Genomic DNA, 16,272 nt, shown 5'->3' on the forward strand with positions numbered 1-16,272 from the left:
CGGGGAACTCTAATCATTGTACACGTATTATTGCTATAATTATATTATTATAAGTAGCATATTAATACGTTAATAATAGAAAATTTAGTTCTTAATTTTTTCAAGAAAATAAATTATTTTGTAAGAAAAATATTCTTTAATAACGTAAGGTACGACCTCCGCACGTTTAAGCTACAGAAACGCTTCTGAGCCAGAGCGTCACGTGAGCGCTCGGCGGCCCGGCGCCTGGCCGCTGAATCTCAAGTAGTAGTGAGGGTCGCTCGCCAGAATCGGCCCGAAATGTGCATCTAATGCCGAATACTGCTTTAAATCATTAAAACATTTTTTAATTTTCCGTATTAATGCAGATGAACTGAAGATAAATTATATGTCAGTGCAGCTTTCTTGTCATAGGGGATAAAAATAAATCATTTTGTACAAAGAAATATAATATGATATATTATTAACTACATCTTATAAGATTCGAAATATAATTCTTATTAAGTTTTTCGCTATTTGTTATCAACATATCCACAACGCCTAATAAATAAGATTCTACTTCGTCTTTGATTTGATTGACAAAGATATTTTGACTGAATAAATTATTATACAACAAAAGTGCTTGGAGATACATTGGTGAAAGAAATAAATAATTGAGATTGAAATAATTTTGTGACAGATATAATACGTATGTGATGTAAATTCTCAATTATCTAGCCACTGTTAGTATGTTTTTCTCTGTTTCTTGCAAAATTTAACTTGGTCTACAATTTAAAGCTTGTGTTATCGGCTGATCATGTTGATCTTCACTGTCTTCATCGCTAAATTCGTGCTGAGGGATGGGAAATCTGTATCCCATGTTCATGAGCATTAATTCAAATGGATCACTGTTCATGCGTATTTGGTTGGCTGATGCAGCATCATCTAGATTCTGAATTTCTCTTTCATTCACACTACCATCCTGTAACATCAAATTTAAATTGAATTAATGGAATTTGCAATATTTTACATGTTGTCCTTTGTGTTAAATAAGTTTCTATTTAGTTCTATGAATTTGAAATTTATTAATATCCATAAATTATAGTATGTACGTCATGTCCTCCTATTGTGTATATGTATAAAATACACCCTAACATCGGTGTGAGTGTATATGTGTAAAATAAATATGAGAATGTATACAGGTTTTTTTAAAATACCATCAATTAAAGTGGAATTATTCTTAAAAATTTCAACAATTTCATAGGTATATCCAACAATAACAATAATGGAGTATTCAAAAGTTTCCTGAACTTGAATCTTTTGTGCAAACTGAAGTCCGTTTAGGATTGTGCCGTTAAAAAATACCACGAATTTACAGTATTGTGAAACAGTCTGCCACATAGCAATTATGTCACTACTTTTTTTTGTAATGGTTAAAATTGATGTTAGACAATTTTCTCATAAAATAGAAATGACTGATTTAGTACAACACATTTTTCCCTCCCATGAAAAAATCAAAGAGATTCTGAAAGTAAACGTAAAAAAAATTCCCATGGCTCGGCGTTTTATCAGATCAAGTCATTAACGTTTTTTATGCAGCCATTTATCGTATTTGATTCATATTTTACAATTGTTTTAAATTATACAATAATTTTTTAAAATAAATAATTGACGTTTTTGCATGTAAAATTATGTCCGAATACAAAAAAAAACAACTGAGAATTATTGTTTTTCATATATTTTCAAATTTTTGTATAATGAATATAAAAAAAAATAATTCTCAGTTGTTTTTTTTTGTATTCGGACTCATCGCATAATTTCACATGCAAAAACGTCAATTATTTATTTTAAAAAATTATTATATAATTTAAAATTGTAAAAAGCCTATACGATAAATGGCTGCATAAAAAACGTTAACGGTTTGATCTGGTAGAACGCCGAAACACGGGTATTTTTTTTTACATCTACTTTCAGAATCTCTTTGATTTTTTCATGGAAGGAAAAAATCGATTTTTGTCATACTGTTACCAGTTAATATATTAACTGGTTTGAGACCGGCGTATCATATATACAGTAACTTGAATAACTCGAAAAAAAAAACGATTAATATTTTTTAATAAAGTATCAATTAATTAAGATTTTAGGCTCTACATTTTGACGTATATCATCATCCATTTTCATCATACAATCTATAAAGTTGTACATACAAAAATCATTAGAATTTATAGTATTTCAGCATATTTCAGAGTACGATAAACTTTAAAAATATTTATATATCTTGCGTTTCATTTTTTTCACGCATTTTCAATAATTTAGGATTCATGGTATATTTCAGTACAATTCAGTGTTAAATATCTCTAAATAAATTAATATAAATATTAAATATATTTGCATTAGTTTTCATTTATTTTGTTAATCATAAATTATCATTAAAATTCATAGTATTTTAATATTAAAAGTATCACACAATTTATGCCGAAATATTTTCAACAATATTTCAGTGATTTTATTGTCGATTCCAGCAATTTCTTTCCCCAAGGTATACACACAGGGTGTCTCTGTATAAGTAGCTACTCTTTTTTCATTTCGTATAGATGTATACTAACAGAAATAGACCTAGGCTATGTTCCAAAATTCAGCGCTGAAAATCTACAGTTTATGTTACGTATACTATTCATTTTCAGCACTGGCTGTGAATTTTGGAACACAGCTCTAATAAACGTATTAAATTAAGGAGTAACATCTAGGTGAAAATTTTCAAAAAATCGAAAAAATTTTTTTTGTCTGAAATGATGCTTAGAGTCTTAAAAATAAGGTACAATTGGTCTTATACGTAAAAAAAATTTTTTTTAATGGTTTTACAGCAGTTTTTTTTAGCGCGGCGTGACGCTATCTAAGCGCATCGGATGAGCACGCGACAGTTTAAGGCTTCTACGTTCTGTAAGTACATAATAACGATGTTAGTTCGAAACGTATTAAAAAAACAACTGAAGAAGAGAAGAAACTATCGACAGTAAAAGAATATATTGGAATTACTGTGTCTGGCGTTAGGACGTGGAGGAAGCGAGGATTTTCGTCAATTCGACTGTGTGGTCGCTTGCTCCGAAAACGTCTTCAAGTGATAAAAAAATAATCAACATTGCTGCAAATATCGTAGCTTGCATTTTCAATGATGGATTGTCAAGTATAATAAAAATTATGCAAGTGTTACGACTATAGACCACAATTGCTATAATTTCTGCGTCAAGGCTGACGCGCGTCGCGTCAAATTTACCGAGTGCTCGCTTACAGATACCGCTAAGGATGCTTGTAAAGCTTTCGCATCTTTCAGAAAAGAGGAAAAGGAAGCAAATATCAATGCAGAAGGACAGTTGTATGATGTAGACATCGCAGACTAAAGGTAAATTAAAAATTTCTATAATTAAATATGAAATAATGTTGCTCAAAACTTTAAACACGTGTTTCTCTAAACCATGTTTTTCTAATTGGCTTGCAGTATAACTTTAACAAACTTTATCCGATCCACTTGAAATTTTTACTTATTGAAATTTTTGGGTGAAAATAAACTTTGTAGTCACAATGTTCACCATTTCTACAAAAATCAATATTTTAACATATAGGTGTGTACTTCTCTAGCAAATTTAAGTAGACAATAAAAAAATTTTGTTTTTTGTCCTTAGTGAAAGTGTACGGCATTTCTGCTACAAACCCCAGAGGCCTATGAGAAAAACGCAGTTTCGCTTGCAGAGCTCCAGCACCGCCATCTTGACACAAAAAAACAAAAATTGTTTTGTGTCCTTAGATATATGTACATTAAAGGCCTTCAATCCGAATTTCCACTCATTTTATTATTTGATTATAAAAAATTCACAAAGTAACCCTATGTTTTCAGGCGTTCACCTATCCCTAGATGTTACCCCTTAAATTTAACGATTTTAATTCTCCATTGCAAGTATGGTAATCATTGATCAGATGACATGTTAATACGTTAATTGTCAATTGTCGAGAGTCAGGTCGAGAGTCATCAATCCCATGAGGTGTATTTGTCGCGTATCGCGACACCACGTAATCAATCAAGTCCTCTATTCTTGAAAAGAAACGTATACGAAATTCTAGGAAAATACTACAGTATATGTAATACGTATATGTAGTATTTCCCTAGATTTTTGTATGTTTCTTTTCAAGAATAGGGGCCCAGAAGCAATTTATTGTTGTGGTTTCGTGTTTTACTGATTAGTGATTGATTACGCTGGTACGTGATACGCGGCAAATACGCCTCATGGGACTTCACCTCAGAAGTTAGCCATATCGCAGGGCCGAAATTGAAAAGGTATTAGTTGCCCACAAAATTTTTAACCGAAATAATTTACATAATTTGGATAATCATTTTGTTATACATAATTACACTCCGTTAGCCGTTAGAAAAAAAACGCTACAACTTTTATTACATCGTACCATTTATTTTACGTGCAAAAACTATATGCATATCCCTCCGTTTTCTAACATAGATAACTTTTCTAAGTGATTACTATGCTTGCAATGAATGTAATTAGAACCGTTTAATTTAATATTATATTTATTAGGTCTGTATCTGCTAATTTACAAAATAAAAAGGATAGGCTACTTCCTGTGTATCTAACCGAACACAATAAATATACAATAAACAAATAAAAAATACGATTTACTTCTGGCCATGGACTCCATAATCTGATCACTGGATCAATGCCACTAGTAGCTAACAAGCACATGGATGGATGTGGTTGTAAACAATTAACGATTCTTTCGTCTCCTCGCAGCACACGTACGATATTGGTAGTATTACGATCCCAGATAAAAAAGGAACCATCATCTGACCCAGCCACTATGTATTGACCATTACTTAAAAAAGAAGATAATGTTACAATAACTAACTTAATCTTATGCAAATAATGTAGATTTTGGAAAAAATGAAATTAATCACTATAGTTATATCACTGTTTACAAATCTATTTACTTTCCGAAGAAGTTGGCCTCTTTTATGTCGGTCGTAGTATTACAATGTCCACAGAATCTCATTTTGTAGTCAATTGTATTATGCCTCCATTCTTGCTCATATTCTGATAGTAATATCTGCCTAGTTTGGGTGATATCTTTCACTAGTAGATAAAATGCGTTAAAATTAATTCTTTTAATAATAATAACAACATAATAAGTATCAGCAACAATAAAATACTTATCTAAGTCTATATATTTTTAGAATTATTAAGTGGATTCAATAATAACTAAAAAGCCGACACTTTATTGGTTACTTCGATTATATAAATATTTAGATAAGTTAATATCTAAATATTATGTTTATGATTTCTTATTATGCATTATCTGCATATATTTTGCAGAAAAAAATGACATAACGAATAATAGAGTAACTGTCTCCATTACATTATTAAATATTACTGTGTTTGTTCCTATTAGTGTGCCTTTATATTTAAACAGAAAAGCCATAAAAAAAGCTTGCACAAATAAATAAGATAAAGTATTTTTTGTTATTAAGTTAAACTATTAATTAGCATCGAGACACTACAGTGTCTTCTGATATATGCGATAATATTTTATTTTTTAATTATTAAGGTATAATAAACTTTTTCGAAAGATATGAGTTCAGTAATACCACAAGATGTTAAGCTTGTCCCTATTGCATATCCTGTATTGAAGCTGAGAATGTTGTTATGTACATTGAAATTGTAAATATAATTAAAATAATGATTTATGCAATATTGACTTAAACAATTAGCTATTATCTATTTTAGTAATTATAATACATATTAAAAAGAGTCAATGTGGATTTTTATTCTGACAAATTTTGACATAAAATTTAAAATATTTTGTAAATTATTTTTTGGTAACTGTACATTATTTTTGTGCAGAATAATGAGATGGTTCAATTGGTGAATGATTTTTACGCTCAATTGGCGTAAAGAAAACACATTGTTGGTTTTCAAAAAAGCGCAAATTTTTTGAAAAGCAACCATATGCTTTTTTTACATTAAGTGATTCATCTTATTATTCTATGCATAAAAATATTAAAGTATGGTAATAAAAAAAAAGAATAATTTATGAGATATTTTATATTGTGTCCAAATTTGCCAGAATAAAATAAAAAATATCTCGTAAAATATTGATTTTGTTAAAAACTGATTGAAATTGATTAAAGTAAGCATCCTGCATACGTTATATAAAGTATTTTTATATATAGAAAAATGATTAAATTAAATAGTGTTACCGGCATCGATAGCTTCCTTTATGTCCATCTTTAACGCTCTACATGCTGAATTAGATGCATATTCTGGAAATTTTTGTTTAAAACTCTTGAGCACCTTGTCCGCTTCAATTGATCGATTTAAATCAAATAGGCAACGTGCCAATCTACACACATGTACAAACAATGAATTATATTAATAGATTTCATTAGTGTACATTTGTCTATTAAAATATAAAATTTCAAATTGAGATATACTCGTACATTGAGAATATATTGATGTATTAAACCACTTCAAATAATATGAAAAAAAATGCGTTTTTTTTATATAAATTGTAATTAGTATTGTAAAAATACATTTCATACAGTTATGGTTGAACTATCTATGGTAGTCAAACATTCAAATTCTTCATTTATAATAAATATATATTAAGTTTACCTAAAATGAGCTTTTACATGTTCTGGATCAAGAAGTAATGTTGTCTTACAATCTCGTAAAGCAGCATAAATATCACCATCCCTAAGAATATCATAATTATGTACACTTATATACACGTGTATATAATAATTTAACAATTTATCTTATACATACTGTTATGAGCGAGAATAGTTACCAAGCGCGTTTCATATAAGCAGCTGCTCGATTAGCAAACAATACTGCTGCAGTTGGACAGTTTGAAATTGCTTTATTATACAAATTAATTGCTAATGAATATTTCTGCTGCTCAAAGCCTTCATTTGCCTGTTGATCATAAAAAGCATTGTATTAAATATTCTAATATCAAAAATTAAAATTTTTTTTATTTAAATATAACGGAATATACTACAAACTATCATCCATCTATTTCAAACATGAAATCCATTACTCAACAAAAAAAATAAACTCACAAAAATGGATAAAAAATATTTAGAGATAAATCCAACATTCGAGGACTAGTATAAAAATAATGAAATAAAATTTTATTGCGAAAAGTACTTGTTTATATGCTAAACATTACTTTTTTTGTTTAATATATGCAAGGAATGACTGTACAAACTTACTAGGCGCTTTATTTTTTCAACATGTGGTGGCAATATCTTTACATTTTTATCTACAAAATCTCCTGCTTCGTCTACATCGTTCTGTTTCATATAATATTCGTCAAGTCTTTGATCTTGCTCAATTGATCCTATTAAAAAGTGGATTGTCATTCATTAGAATAGTAATTCTAATTACACATACAATAAAAGCAATAGCATTACTTACCTGGAGATCTCCGGGATGAACCGAAAATTTTTTTTGAACTGTTTGAATCGTTGATGTCAAATAAATAAATTTGTTCTCCTCCCATATTCACGAGTAACTCATTTCCATCGTCGTTGAATGTCAAATAGGTGGTCGTAATGTTCCTGGTACCATCACGAGAGCGGAGATGACCTATTCAGTATTAGATCGAATAGTTTTTCGGTTACAACGATTGTGTAATATTGATCAGAAAATGAAAATAGAACTAAAGTAGACAGCATACGCTATCTCTGTAGGAACAAACCCGCAATAAAGTACTGTGCACTACCCAGTGGAATATTGTCATCTGGATCACCTTTACCTGCTCGATATGTGCTAATATTTGCCCCATTTGAATTATCATGTATAGAAGGAGATGGAGGAACCTATAATTTCATGACCAGAATGTTATAATGTAAAAGTTATTGGCATTAAGGTTTCCGAGTCACCACAGCTATAATGAATCGTAATGTCGAGAAGCAAGAAATGACATGTTAATTTTTATTATGTGCCATTCATAAACAAGATAATTTAAAACAAAATGATGGGATTGCTTTGTAAAACATTTGTTAAGATGGATGAAAACTGTGCCCCCTCCTAAGTCAGTAAATAATCATAAAAAATGATAAAGTGCCTTTTATCACTATTTATGATTATTTATTGTCAAGTGTTAAAGTTGATCAAGAATAAATAGAATCACCTGCGAGAGTTTTATCATTCGTCGATCATACATTCGGATGTAAGCGTCATTAGCACCGATGGCTATTAGTTCAGGTTTCCTCGGGTTCACAGCAATGCACTTGCCCTCTGTATAAGAGCCTGTATGATATACCAAATTCACAAGTACACTGTGATCATTACTCTTGCAAACATGTGGTGTACGAATGTCATATTGCAAAAAGAGACCATCTTCTCCAGCGCTCCAAAATAAAAATGGTATACTGGGAACAGTAGCGATACGCTTAATACGTTGTTTGTGGCATTTACACGTAAATATTGGTTCGGAGAGTGTAAGATCATGTACTCGAATTCTACAATCGGCTGCACCTGACACCAGTACACTGTCATTTGATTTTGGCATAAACTAAAAGCAAAATACAAATATCAAAATAAATCTTAAGTGAAATCTCAAAAATAATTTAATGCTCTGAATAATCATAGTCTTACAAAAATGTAAGAAGCTTGTTAATTCTAGAAAAATCTATATTTTTTTGTAATGATATACACAAGCTTCGAAAATTATTTGACATCTAATTCATATTTACAAGATATTATATTTTATGAAGTTATAAATCAATACATGTTGCAGAAGAAATAGATAACTTACTTTTACAGAGAAAATATTTCCGCGATGGCCTGAATGAAGTACCAATTTTTTTTCATAACGAAAAGGGTCCCACAATATAATGTCTTTGTCATCTGATGCTGATGCAAGCACTCTGTACAAAAAAATATGTATATATTTCATACATAGTCATTGATTAAATTATACCTAAATATAAAAACATAAATAATAAATACATACTGCCCAGTCTCATTCCATTCTAAACAATTGACACATCCTGAATGACCATTTAATTCTTTTTCTAAACCCAGACGTGATATCAAATTTTCAGTAACATGTAGTTTTTGTAAAATCATATGTGTCACTGAGTCCTATATTGTATACATACATAATATTATACACATTTGTAAAACATTAGTAAACATATCTAAAAATATTCAAGAATTATTTAACTTACTTGTATTTCTCTTTGACGTATTAAATCCAGGACTTTATAGTCCTTTTTCTGGATATTAGGAAACATTTTAATACAAAATATTATTTATTTATTGTGGCACAATATAAATTAATATTTCCTGAAAATATAGACAAAAATATATAATTAAAAAAAACTTAATTTATAAATGTAGAAATTAAATATTTAAAAGATTTATTGAAAGAGAGAGAGAGAGAGAGAGAGAGAGAGAGAGAGAGAGAGAGAATGAATATTAGGTAAAAGGCATATTTCACCTCAATATACAAAACATAAAATCTGACTTATAGCGCATTACTATTTTAGCTTGATATACTACTGCACACCAGTGTATATGGCCGTTGAAGAATGATTTAATCTGTACAAAATGCAAATATTTTAAATTATAGAAGATTTTAACTAACAGCACAATAAAATGTATTGAGAATTTCATGGTTTAATCCATTTTTCTATTTACATTTGACATATTTTTATATGTCAATCAATTTTTTTACCACAGCTTTAATGCGCATCAATGCGTACTGAATGCATCCAATCAAATATTCACTAAAAACTCCTTTATTTATTACAACTATTTTAAAAATATCTGCAAGCATTAGCTAACACAATCATTAATCCTGACTACTTGTTATGTGGAATAATCTGTTTTTATTGTTTTAATAAATTGACAAACAACACACAGAAGTCTAATATTATCAAAGTTCTTTTTTGTAGAAGCATAATTTTTTATTTTATTATCTCGATAATACACAGGTTAATGTAACCAAGATACCAATAAATGTGAAATAAAAGTACATAATACATACAAATATATGTACATAAACAAAATAATTTTCAGAATAATGGAGATTATATCCAAACAATAATAATATTTAATATTATAACTATACTTGGAAATATAATAATGCAAAGAGACTTACTCGCTTATTTAAAAGACTTTGCGCATAAATTCTGCATCATTGATCGATACGTACGTTTTATCCAATTATTTATTCCTCGCATGATTAAATGCACATACAGAATGAAAGAATAAAAAGCTATAAACAGCTATAAAGCGGTTATCTTATTCTTCGTTGGAATATACAAAATACTCTAGCAAGCATAAGGGCCTGCGCACAATAAAACAAATCATAGGAACAGGAATAAGGACTGGTTTATAATAGGCCGTAACCATGGGTGCGTTCCGTTTCTCGCATGATGCGCATAATGCATCGTTTATCCTTGTTGCTCACCAAATGTTAAACAAGGACAACGGATGCATCATGCACATCATGCGCGATACGGAACGCACCTCATAATTCGGTTTCCATATGCTGGATTCACACAGCATCCGATTTGCGACATAGGACGGTCTGCAACCAATCAGAAAACAGGATTCCGATGATACGAAGCAAAATCCATCGGAATCATGTTTTCTGATTGGTTGCAAAGCGTCGTATGACGCAAATTGGATGCAGTGTGAATCCAGCAATAGCCGTAGTGGTCCTAATGGCTCCCGCACACAGAACGCGGCAACGCTTGTTGCGCGGCGAAAATTGGCGCGATAGCCAATCAACGCTCGTTTGCTCGAAAGTAATAGAATATAGATATATAATTTGGGTGGCACTCAGTTGGACACGGCTCAATTGGACACGAGCCACTCACAGCGCTTGAGACTACAAAGCTCCTAGGCACCTGGTCACTGATTGGTGGTGTCCAATCGAGCCGTGGTCAATCGGGATCACCCCTTTCATTTCGTTGTAAACAGCATCGCTTTTTTTTTTTTTTCGTCTCCCACACGAACCTTTTTTGCGTTCCAACCGATCAGAAACCGACGAGCTATTTCCGCGCAAAAGTTAAGTAATTATACAATAAACATTGTTTCTGGAGAAGGACTTTTCAATCCATAAACACAATTAAGAGAAGAGTCTTTAAAAATTAATGGTAAAACAAGACACACTCCAGCATCCCCTTAAATGTCGATTTTAGACATTTTGCTGAGTGGGCGTAACTAAAAAAAATATTGCGAAAATTGCAAAATGGTAGAGGTCTTTTCGATTCAGTTTTTTATTAGGAATAGCACTAAATGATTAATTATTTAAGAAACACTGTATATATACATATATTAGTCACATTATTATTCAAAATATATCATTCAGAATAAATCCGACAATTGTACATATTTTCTTGTCGATTATAAAATATATTTTATTTCGTTAAGAATGAGTCGTCTTCGCATTTTAGCCTTATAGCTCGCATCAGATATGGAAGTCTTTCGTATTCTGGTAATTTCATCCAAGAATTAGAATTTATCGCAATTGCATTTGTTTTTATTAATGCTTCAACGGATTTTATTTTTAACGACCATGTACTTTTTAGTCTTTGAGAATTCACAGCATATGCAGCTTCAGGTAAATTGAAGATAAGTATCCTAAAATGCATACACACTGATAACAAAAAAGCAATACAAAAAAATCAATTGTAATGTATTAAATAAGCCGTAAGTGTTCTCACATCTGACTTTCGCTTGGAGCTTGTATATCTTCAATGTATGTCATGTTAGTTGCATTAGATGTAACTGTATTAATTGCAACAGGATATCCTCCTTTTCTCATTACAACAACGTGATCTACAATGATAAAATTTTAGATAAACTTCAAGTTGCTAATCGCAGTTTAAAAAATTGCTAAAAAATTAACGAGACATGAAAAATTATTAAAAAATAATGTAAGGTGACCAATTACACAGCTTACAAAAAAATATTTTTTTTTATCCAAAAACGACAGTACATATCCCAAAAGTTTTTGCTATACTGAAACTGAATCCGTAGCTAAAATTGCTCCATTACGTTAGGTTTTTGAGATATCTGTTATACTAATCTTAAAATGTCAAAAAGATCTATTTTGAACATTTTTAAATTAGAATATTTCGTAAACTTAATATGATGGAGAAATATGAACTGCGGACCGCTACTACAACCATTCCCTTGAAGTCCCCCATCAAGCTAATACGAATGATGTAAGTATATTTAATGATCGTCATTTTTTTCATAAGAGAGAAAAGTAGGGCAAAATTCACAATATATATATATATATGTTTGGAAAGTAATGATTCTTTTGCAGGAACAGAATGGACTAAACTGAGAAGAAAAGTCCTCTACCATTTTATGATTTTAGCAAAAGTTAATAAGACATTATTGCTAAAAATTGTCGAAAATTGATCTTTAATAATTTTTTACTCAAATATTATTAATTTTTTATAGAAAAACTGCAAGAGATAAAAATTGTTTATTTTCTTCTTATAGAACTCTAAGAATTTTTTTAGAATTTTTTATCAACTTTTAACTGAAAAAATTTTCAGAACTTTATGTTGTTCAGGATCATGTCCTGAATAATATTTGTTAAAATCAAGGTCACTGGAGATTGTTTCTCTTATTTTAATTTTTACATAAAAATGAATTTTCAGTGCAAAAATAAAACCAATAATACCATCTTATGTCCCCCTCGAAGTCACAAAACTTTTGTCTGAAACACTTTCCGATTTAACGTAGTGTTTCTGAGGTATTTGAATGGATCTTTTAAAATGGGATACCCTGTAAATATTTTTTTTTGTTCTTTTCGTTATATTGTGTGTGTGTGTGTGTGTGTGTGTGTGTGTGTGTAAAATAAAAAATACAAAAAAGATTTTAAAAAAGTAAAAATAAAAACTTCGAAAATAAAAAAATTGAAAATAAAAAATAAAAAGAATATGGAATCCATAACCATTACATTCACGTTCGTGACTCTGTTCGGCTAAGAATGGTAACATACTTATAATATATTTTTTTTATTATATTGCGTAGACCCATTTATAATCATAGATGATTTTCATAGATTTTTTTCATATTGAATTCGAATTCGCAGCCCGTATTTCTCCATTAAGGGCCGATTGTTCCACTTTTTAGTAAATTTTACCTTAAGTAGCAAGATTACCCAATCACATGCGAGGATTACCAGATTTACTTCACAGGTAAAATTTACCAAAAGGTGAAACAATCGGTTTACAAGATATCCTAATCCAAAAACGCTTGAAATAAGTCCTTTTGACGCTTTAAGTAATAATATCTCAGAAACCTGACGTGATCGAGTAATTTGAGCTATGGATTTGGTTTTAGCATTAGCATATCAAAAATTTTCGGGATTACATACTGTTATTTTTTGGTCAAAATTCATGTCGGCATATAATTTAATAATTAAATTATATTATCAATTTGAATGTTTATCAATTTATGGAAAATTAACATATTATTTAAAGATTAAATATTCTTAAGTTGCATATACAAAAGATATTTTCCCTTCCGTAACAAAGAATAACTTTGCTTTTATTAATAACTTACCAATGTAATGTCCTAATTTTGTCCTCAAGTTATTATGAACATATTGAGGGCCACCTAATGCTAATTCTAATGCCGTTTTTAAAGAAAATGTGGGAAGTATGGGACTAAGCAATGTTCTGTGTATGTTTACAGCATGTTCAAGTATATCTTGAGATGGCCATGGTCCATTATACATAGGATACAGCGTCTTAACACTCTGATACAAAAGTAATAACTCTCTCACATGAATATCCATTGCATCATTAGTTTTTATAATCTGAGAAAAGACTTTGCTGATTAAATTTGGGCTATAACAATCTAATGCAATCAAATGTAGAGCAAATTTAATCATAGATCTGTTAAAAATTTTGTTCTCCACTTTATTCGCCAATATTGCATCTCGTATAATATCCCAAAATACTGGTTTGTAATCAGCATTAATTAATCCTTCTAAGAAAATAGATACTTTAAAATATGATGCGTCTTTTAGTAAATTTGGCTGTTCGAAACATTTGGCTGCTAAATATTCTAGAAAGGGTATATGAGCATAATTTAGCTCATTCAAGCGTTTCAGCAGATAGATACTACTGTCAAAAGAAATTTCTGCAGATAATGCTGAATTGACAAAAGCATCCACTAGTGCTTCATTGTAAAACTTGCATCCATATTCTTTGCTACAATAATAATTTAATGTCAATATTTTATTTTTATAATGTCAAATATTAATATGAGAACCTTATAATATAAAGAGGACATACTTCCTTGCAGTGACCAGCACTAATTTGTGTAGCGCCATTATTATCTCTTGAATACTTAATTGTTTTGCATCACTTATTAAAATTTTCTGAATATTAAATAGCAATTCAAAAGCCATCGGAGATGGATAAGAAGCAACACATAAGCTACAAAATATAGACCAAGCTGCTTGTATATTCAGGTCCTTTTCAAATTTTTGTAATGACTTCAGTATTATATTTTGTATTTTTGGATTATTAATACTATTTTCACTTATAAGTCTTAAAGATTGTGTCAGCATAAAAATATTATCTGGATCCAATTTTGTAGGTAACTGCGCCTCAAAAACAACAGGCAGCGCTATTGATAAAGCATCTCTCAGTGGTGTACTATCCATTTTCTTCAGTATCACAATTATACTAATTATTTCCTGAAGCGATATCTCATTTACATTTGCACGAATCATTTGCAATAATGACTGAGTTAAAACACAGTTGGCTGGAATCTTAAAATATGTCAACATTCTCAGACTACTAATAATTTCATTGGTTTTCATAAGTCTAATATTTCTATTTAATACTTCGCATAGGCACATAAAACCTATATGCTGCTTAATATTTTGCAAATCTCCTGGCATGTTTTTAGAAGCTTTAAATAATGTAAATATTGTGTCAATAGCATCGTGTATAGTCATATTTGTATAATTTCTTGCTACCTTCTCTAATATATCCATAGATTTATATGGCTTAATATCAGTGGATACATAATTTTTTTCTGCTGGTGATATACAATCCTCCAGCTGTGTATGATCTAAAAACACAGGTTCTATTGAAATATTATGTTTATATTACAAATGTATGTAAAATATTAGATTACCTGTCAAACTGGTACTATAAACTCGTGATACTTTTCGTAACGTTTGTAACGGTACTATATAGTTCGATAGGATTGTCCAATTGCGTGTTATTGGATATAATCGCAGAAGTCCCTTTAAAGTCCCGTTCATTCTATCGATAAATAAAGCTGTTACTGCGTTGTGACAATAATTATTTTAAAAAATAAAAAATATTAATTTTGTAATATAACACATTTAAAGTGTAATCAATTTCATAAAGGTGTCTCCAGAAGATATGGTCATATATGCTAATGTTGGTTAATGCATTGATAACCGATGCTAGGTCAATGTTGACCATATATAAATATGCAGGGGAGGGCTCCGATTGCACACATCGTATATTGCACACATGTATCGCTGATTGGCCAATTTAAAAATAAAATAATCTCATTGGCAAAACAGTGAAAAATTACTAGGTACCAGTTGATATGAGTGGTGTGTATAATCATAACTGTAGGCAAATGGGATCCTCCCAAACTTTTACTTTATATATATATATATATATATATATTTGTCAAATATAAAAACTAAATTTTTTCCAGACATATAATGGTACAAATTTAATAAATACGTGAAAAAAAAATATTCCGGAAAATTTTAAAATTTCTACAGAATGTCTGGATTTGATTTTGAATATTTATTAATTAAAATTGTCCTGATGGACATTTTTTCTTGAATTGTAATGAATAATGATGAAATATTACTGAGAGTACAATGAACAAAGACGAAATATTACTGCAATTATAACTGAAATTATAATCTTACAATACAAATTCGTGTATTAAAGCATTTGTAAAGCCGTGTGTACTAATTATAAATGAATTATGAACAACCGGTGTATAATCTCTAATTGAGAATAAAAGGTTAGAATCACTTAAACGTCGTTTATGTACTTACGCAATTGCTAGTTTCTATCTTGTACTGTGAAAAATTATGAACGATACTAGCGGCGTTACAGATACAATGCAGAATTGATTAAATAGATAACTTGTTATTTTTAAATTATTCATAAACATGCTTTAAATATAATAACTGCGCGTATGGTGTATATACAATTTAAGGCGACTTTTCATGCTGATGTTCGACCACAATTTA

The 16,272-nt window shown here is 30.0% G+C and overlaps 2 protein-coding genes across 5 annotated transcripts; both read right to left on the reverse strand.

The window, feature by feature from the left end:
• Positions 1 to 468: 468 nt before the first annotated feature.
• Positions 469 to 10,313, reverse strand: adp (WD and tetratricopeptide repeats 1). 3 transcript variants are annotated; one of them, XM_018512170.1, is made up of 15 exons: positions 10,189 to 10,313; positions 9,472 to 9,572; positions 9,200 to 9,317; positions 8,983 to 9,113; positions 8,785 to 8,896; positions 8,158 to 8,541; positions 7,723 to 7,843; positions 7,440 to 7,610; positions 7,235 to 7,362; positions 6,808 to 6,935; positions 6,633 to 6,713; positions 6,218 to 6,360; positions 4,952 to 5,093; positions 4,644 to 4,836; positions 469 to 940 (listed from the first exon to the last, which is right to left on the reverse strand). In XM_018512170.1, exons 3-15 carry the CDS (start codon positions 9,263 to 9,265, stop codon positions 734 to 736), a joined length of 2,007 nt encoding a protein of 668 aa, XP_018367672.1. In that variant the 5' UTR covers positions 9,266 to 9,317; positions 9,472 to 9,572; positions 10,189 to 10,313; the 3' UTR covers positions 469 to 733. The 3 variants fall into 3 exon arrangements, with proteins under 3 accessions (XP_018367672.1, XP_018367671.1, XP_018367673.1); XM_018512169.1 differs by having other exon boundaries at positions 10,135 to 10,313; XM_018512171.1 differs by lacking the exon at positions 9,472 to 9,572 and having other exon boundaries at positions 10,135 to 10,313.
• Positions 10,314 to 11,375: 1,062 nt separating this feature from the next.
• LOC108764067 (uncharacterized) lies at positions 11,376 to 16,225 on the reverse strand. Of its 2 annotated transcripts, none has more exons than XM_018512080.1 (6): positions 16,075 to 16,225; positions 15,159 to 15,289; positions 14,306 to 15,092; positions 13,569 to 14,221; positions 11,708 to 11,822; positions 11,376 to 11,624 (listed from the first exon to the last, which is right to left on the reverse strand). In XM_018512080.1, exons 2-6 carry the CDS (start codon positions 15,286 to 15,288, stop codon positions 11,402 to 11,404), a joined length of 1,908 nt encoding a protein of 635 aa, XP_018367582.1. In that variant the 5' UTR covers position 15,289; positions 16,075 to 16,225; the 3' UTR covers positions 11,376 to 11,401. The 2 variants fall into 2 exon arrangements, with proteins under 2 accessions (XP_018367582.1, XP_018367581.1); XM_018512079.1 differs by having other exon boundaries at positions 16,071 to 16,225.
• Between the last annotated feature and the right edge of the window lie 47 nt (positions 16,226 to 16,272).

Source organism: Trachymyrmex cornetzi, unplaced genomic scaffold, assembly GCF_001594075.2.
Source record: "Trachymyrmex cornetzi isolate Tcor2-1 unplaced genomic scaffold, Tcor1.1 scaffold392, whole genome shotgun sequence".
NCBI classification, from domain to species: Eukaryota; Metazoa; Arthropoda; class Insecta; order Hymenoptera; family Formicidae; genus Trachymyrmex; species Trachymyrmex cornetzi.

Excerpts from the sequence above, each read along its gene's own strand:
- adp (XM_018512170.1), bottom strand. The coding sequence starts at position 9,265 with ATGTTTCCTAATATCCAGAAAAAGGACTATAAAGTCCTGGATTTAATA. Across the intron at positions 6,936-7,234 it reads TTGAAAAAATAAAGCGCCTA|GCAAATGAAGGCTTTGAGCA; the intron begins GTAAGTTTGTAC and ends TATGATCAACAG. Across the intron at positions 5,094-6,217 it reads AAAGGAAGCTATCGATGCCG|TGAAAGATATCACCCAAACT; the intron begins GTAACACTATTT and ends TTTATCTACTAG.
- LOC108764067 (XM_018512080.1), bottom strand. The coding sequence starts at position 15,288 with ATGAACGGGACTTTAAAGGGACTTCTGCGATTATATCCAATAACACGC. Across the intron at positions 14,222-14,305 it reads GTGCTGGTCACTGCAAGGAA|CAAAGAATATGGATGCAAGT; the intron begins GTATGTCCTCTT and ends TTATTATTGTAG. Across the intron at positions 11,823-13,568 it reads AAAATTAGGACATTACATTG|ATCACGTTGTTGTAATGAGA; the intron begins GTAAGTTATTAA and ends TTATCATTGTAG.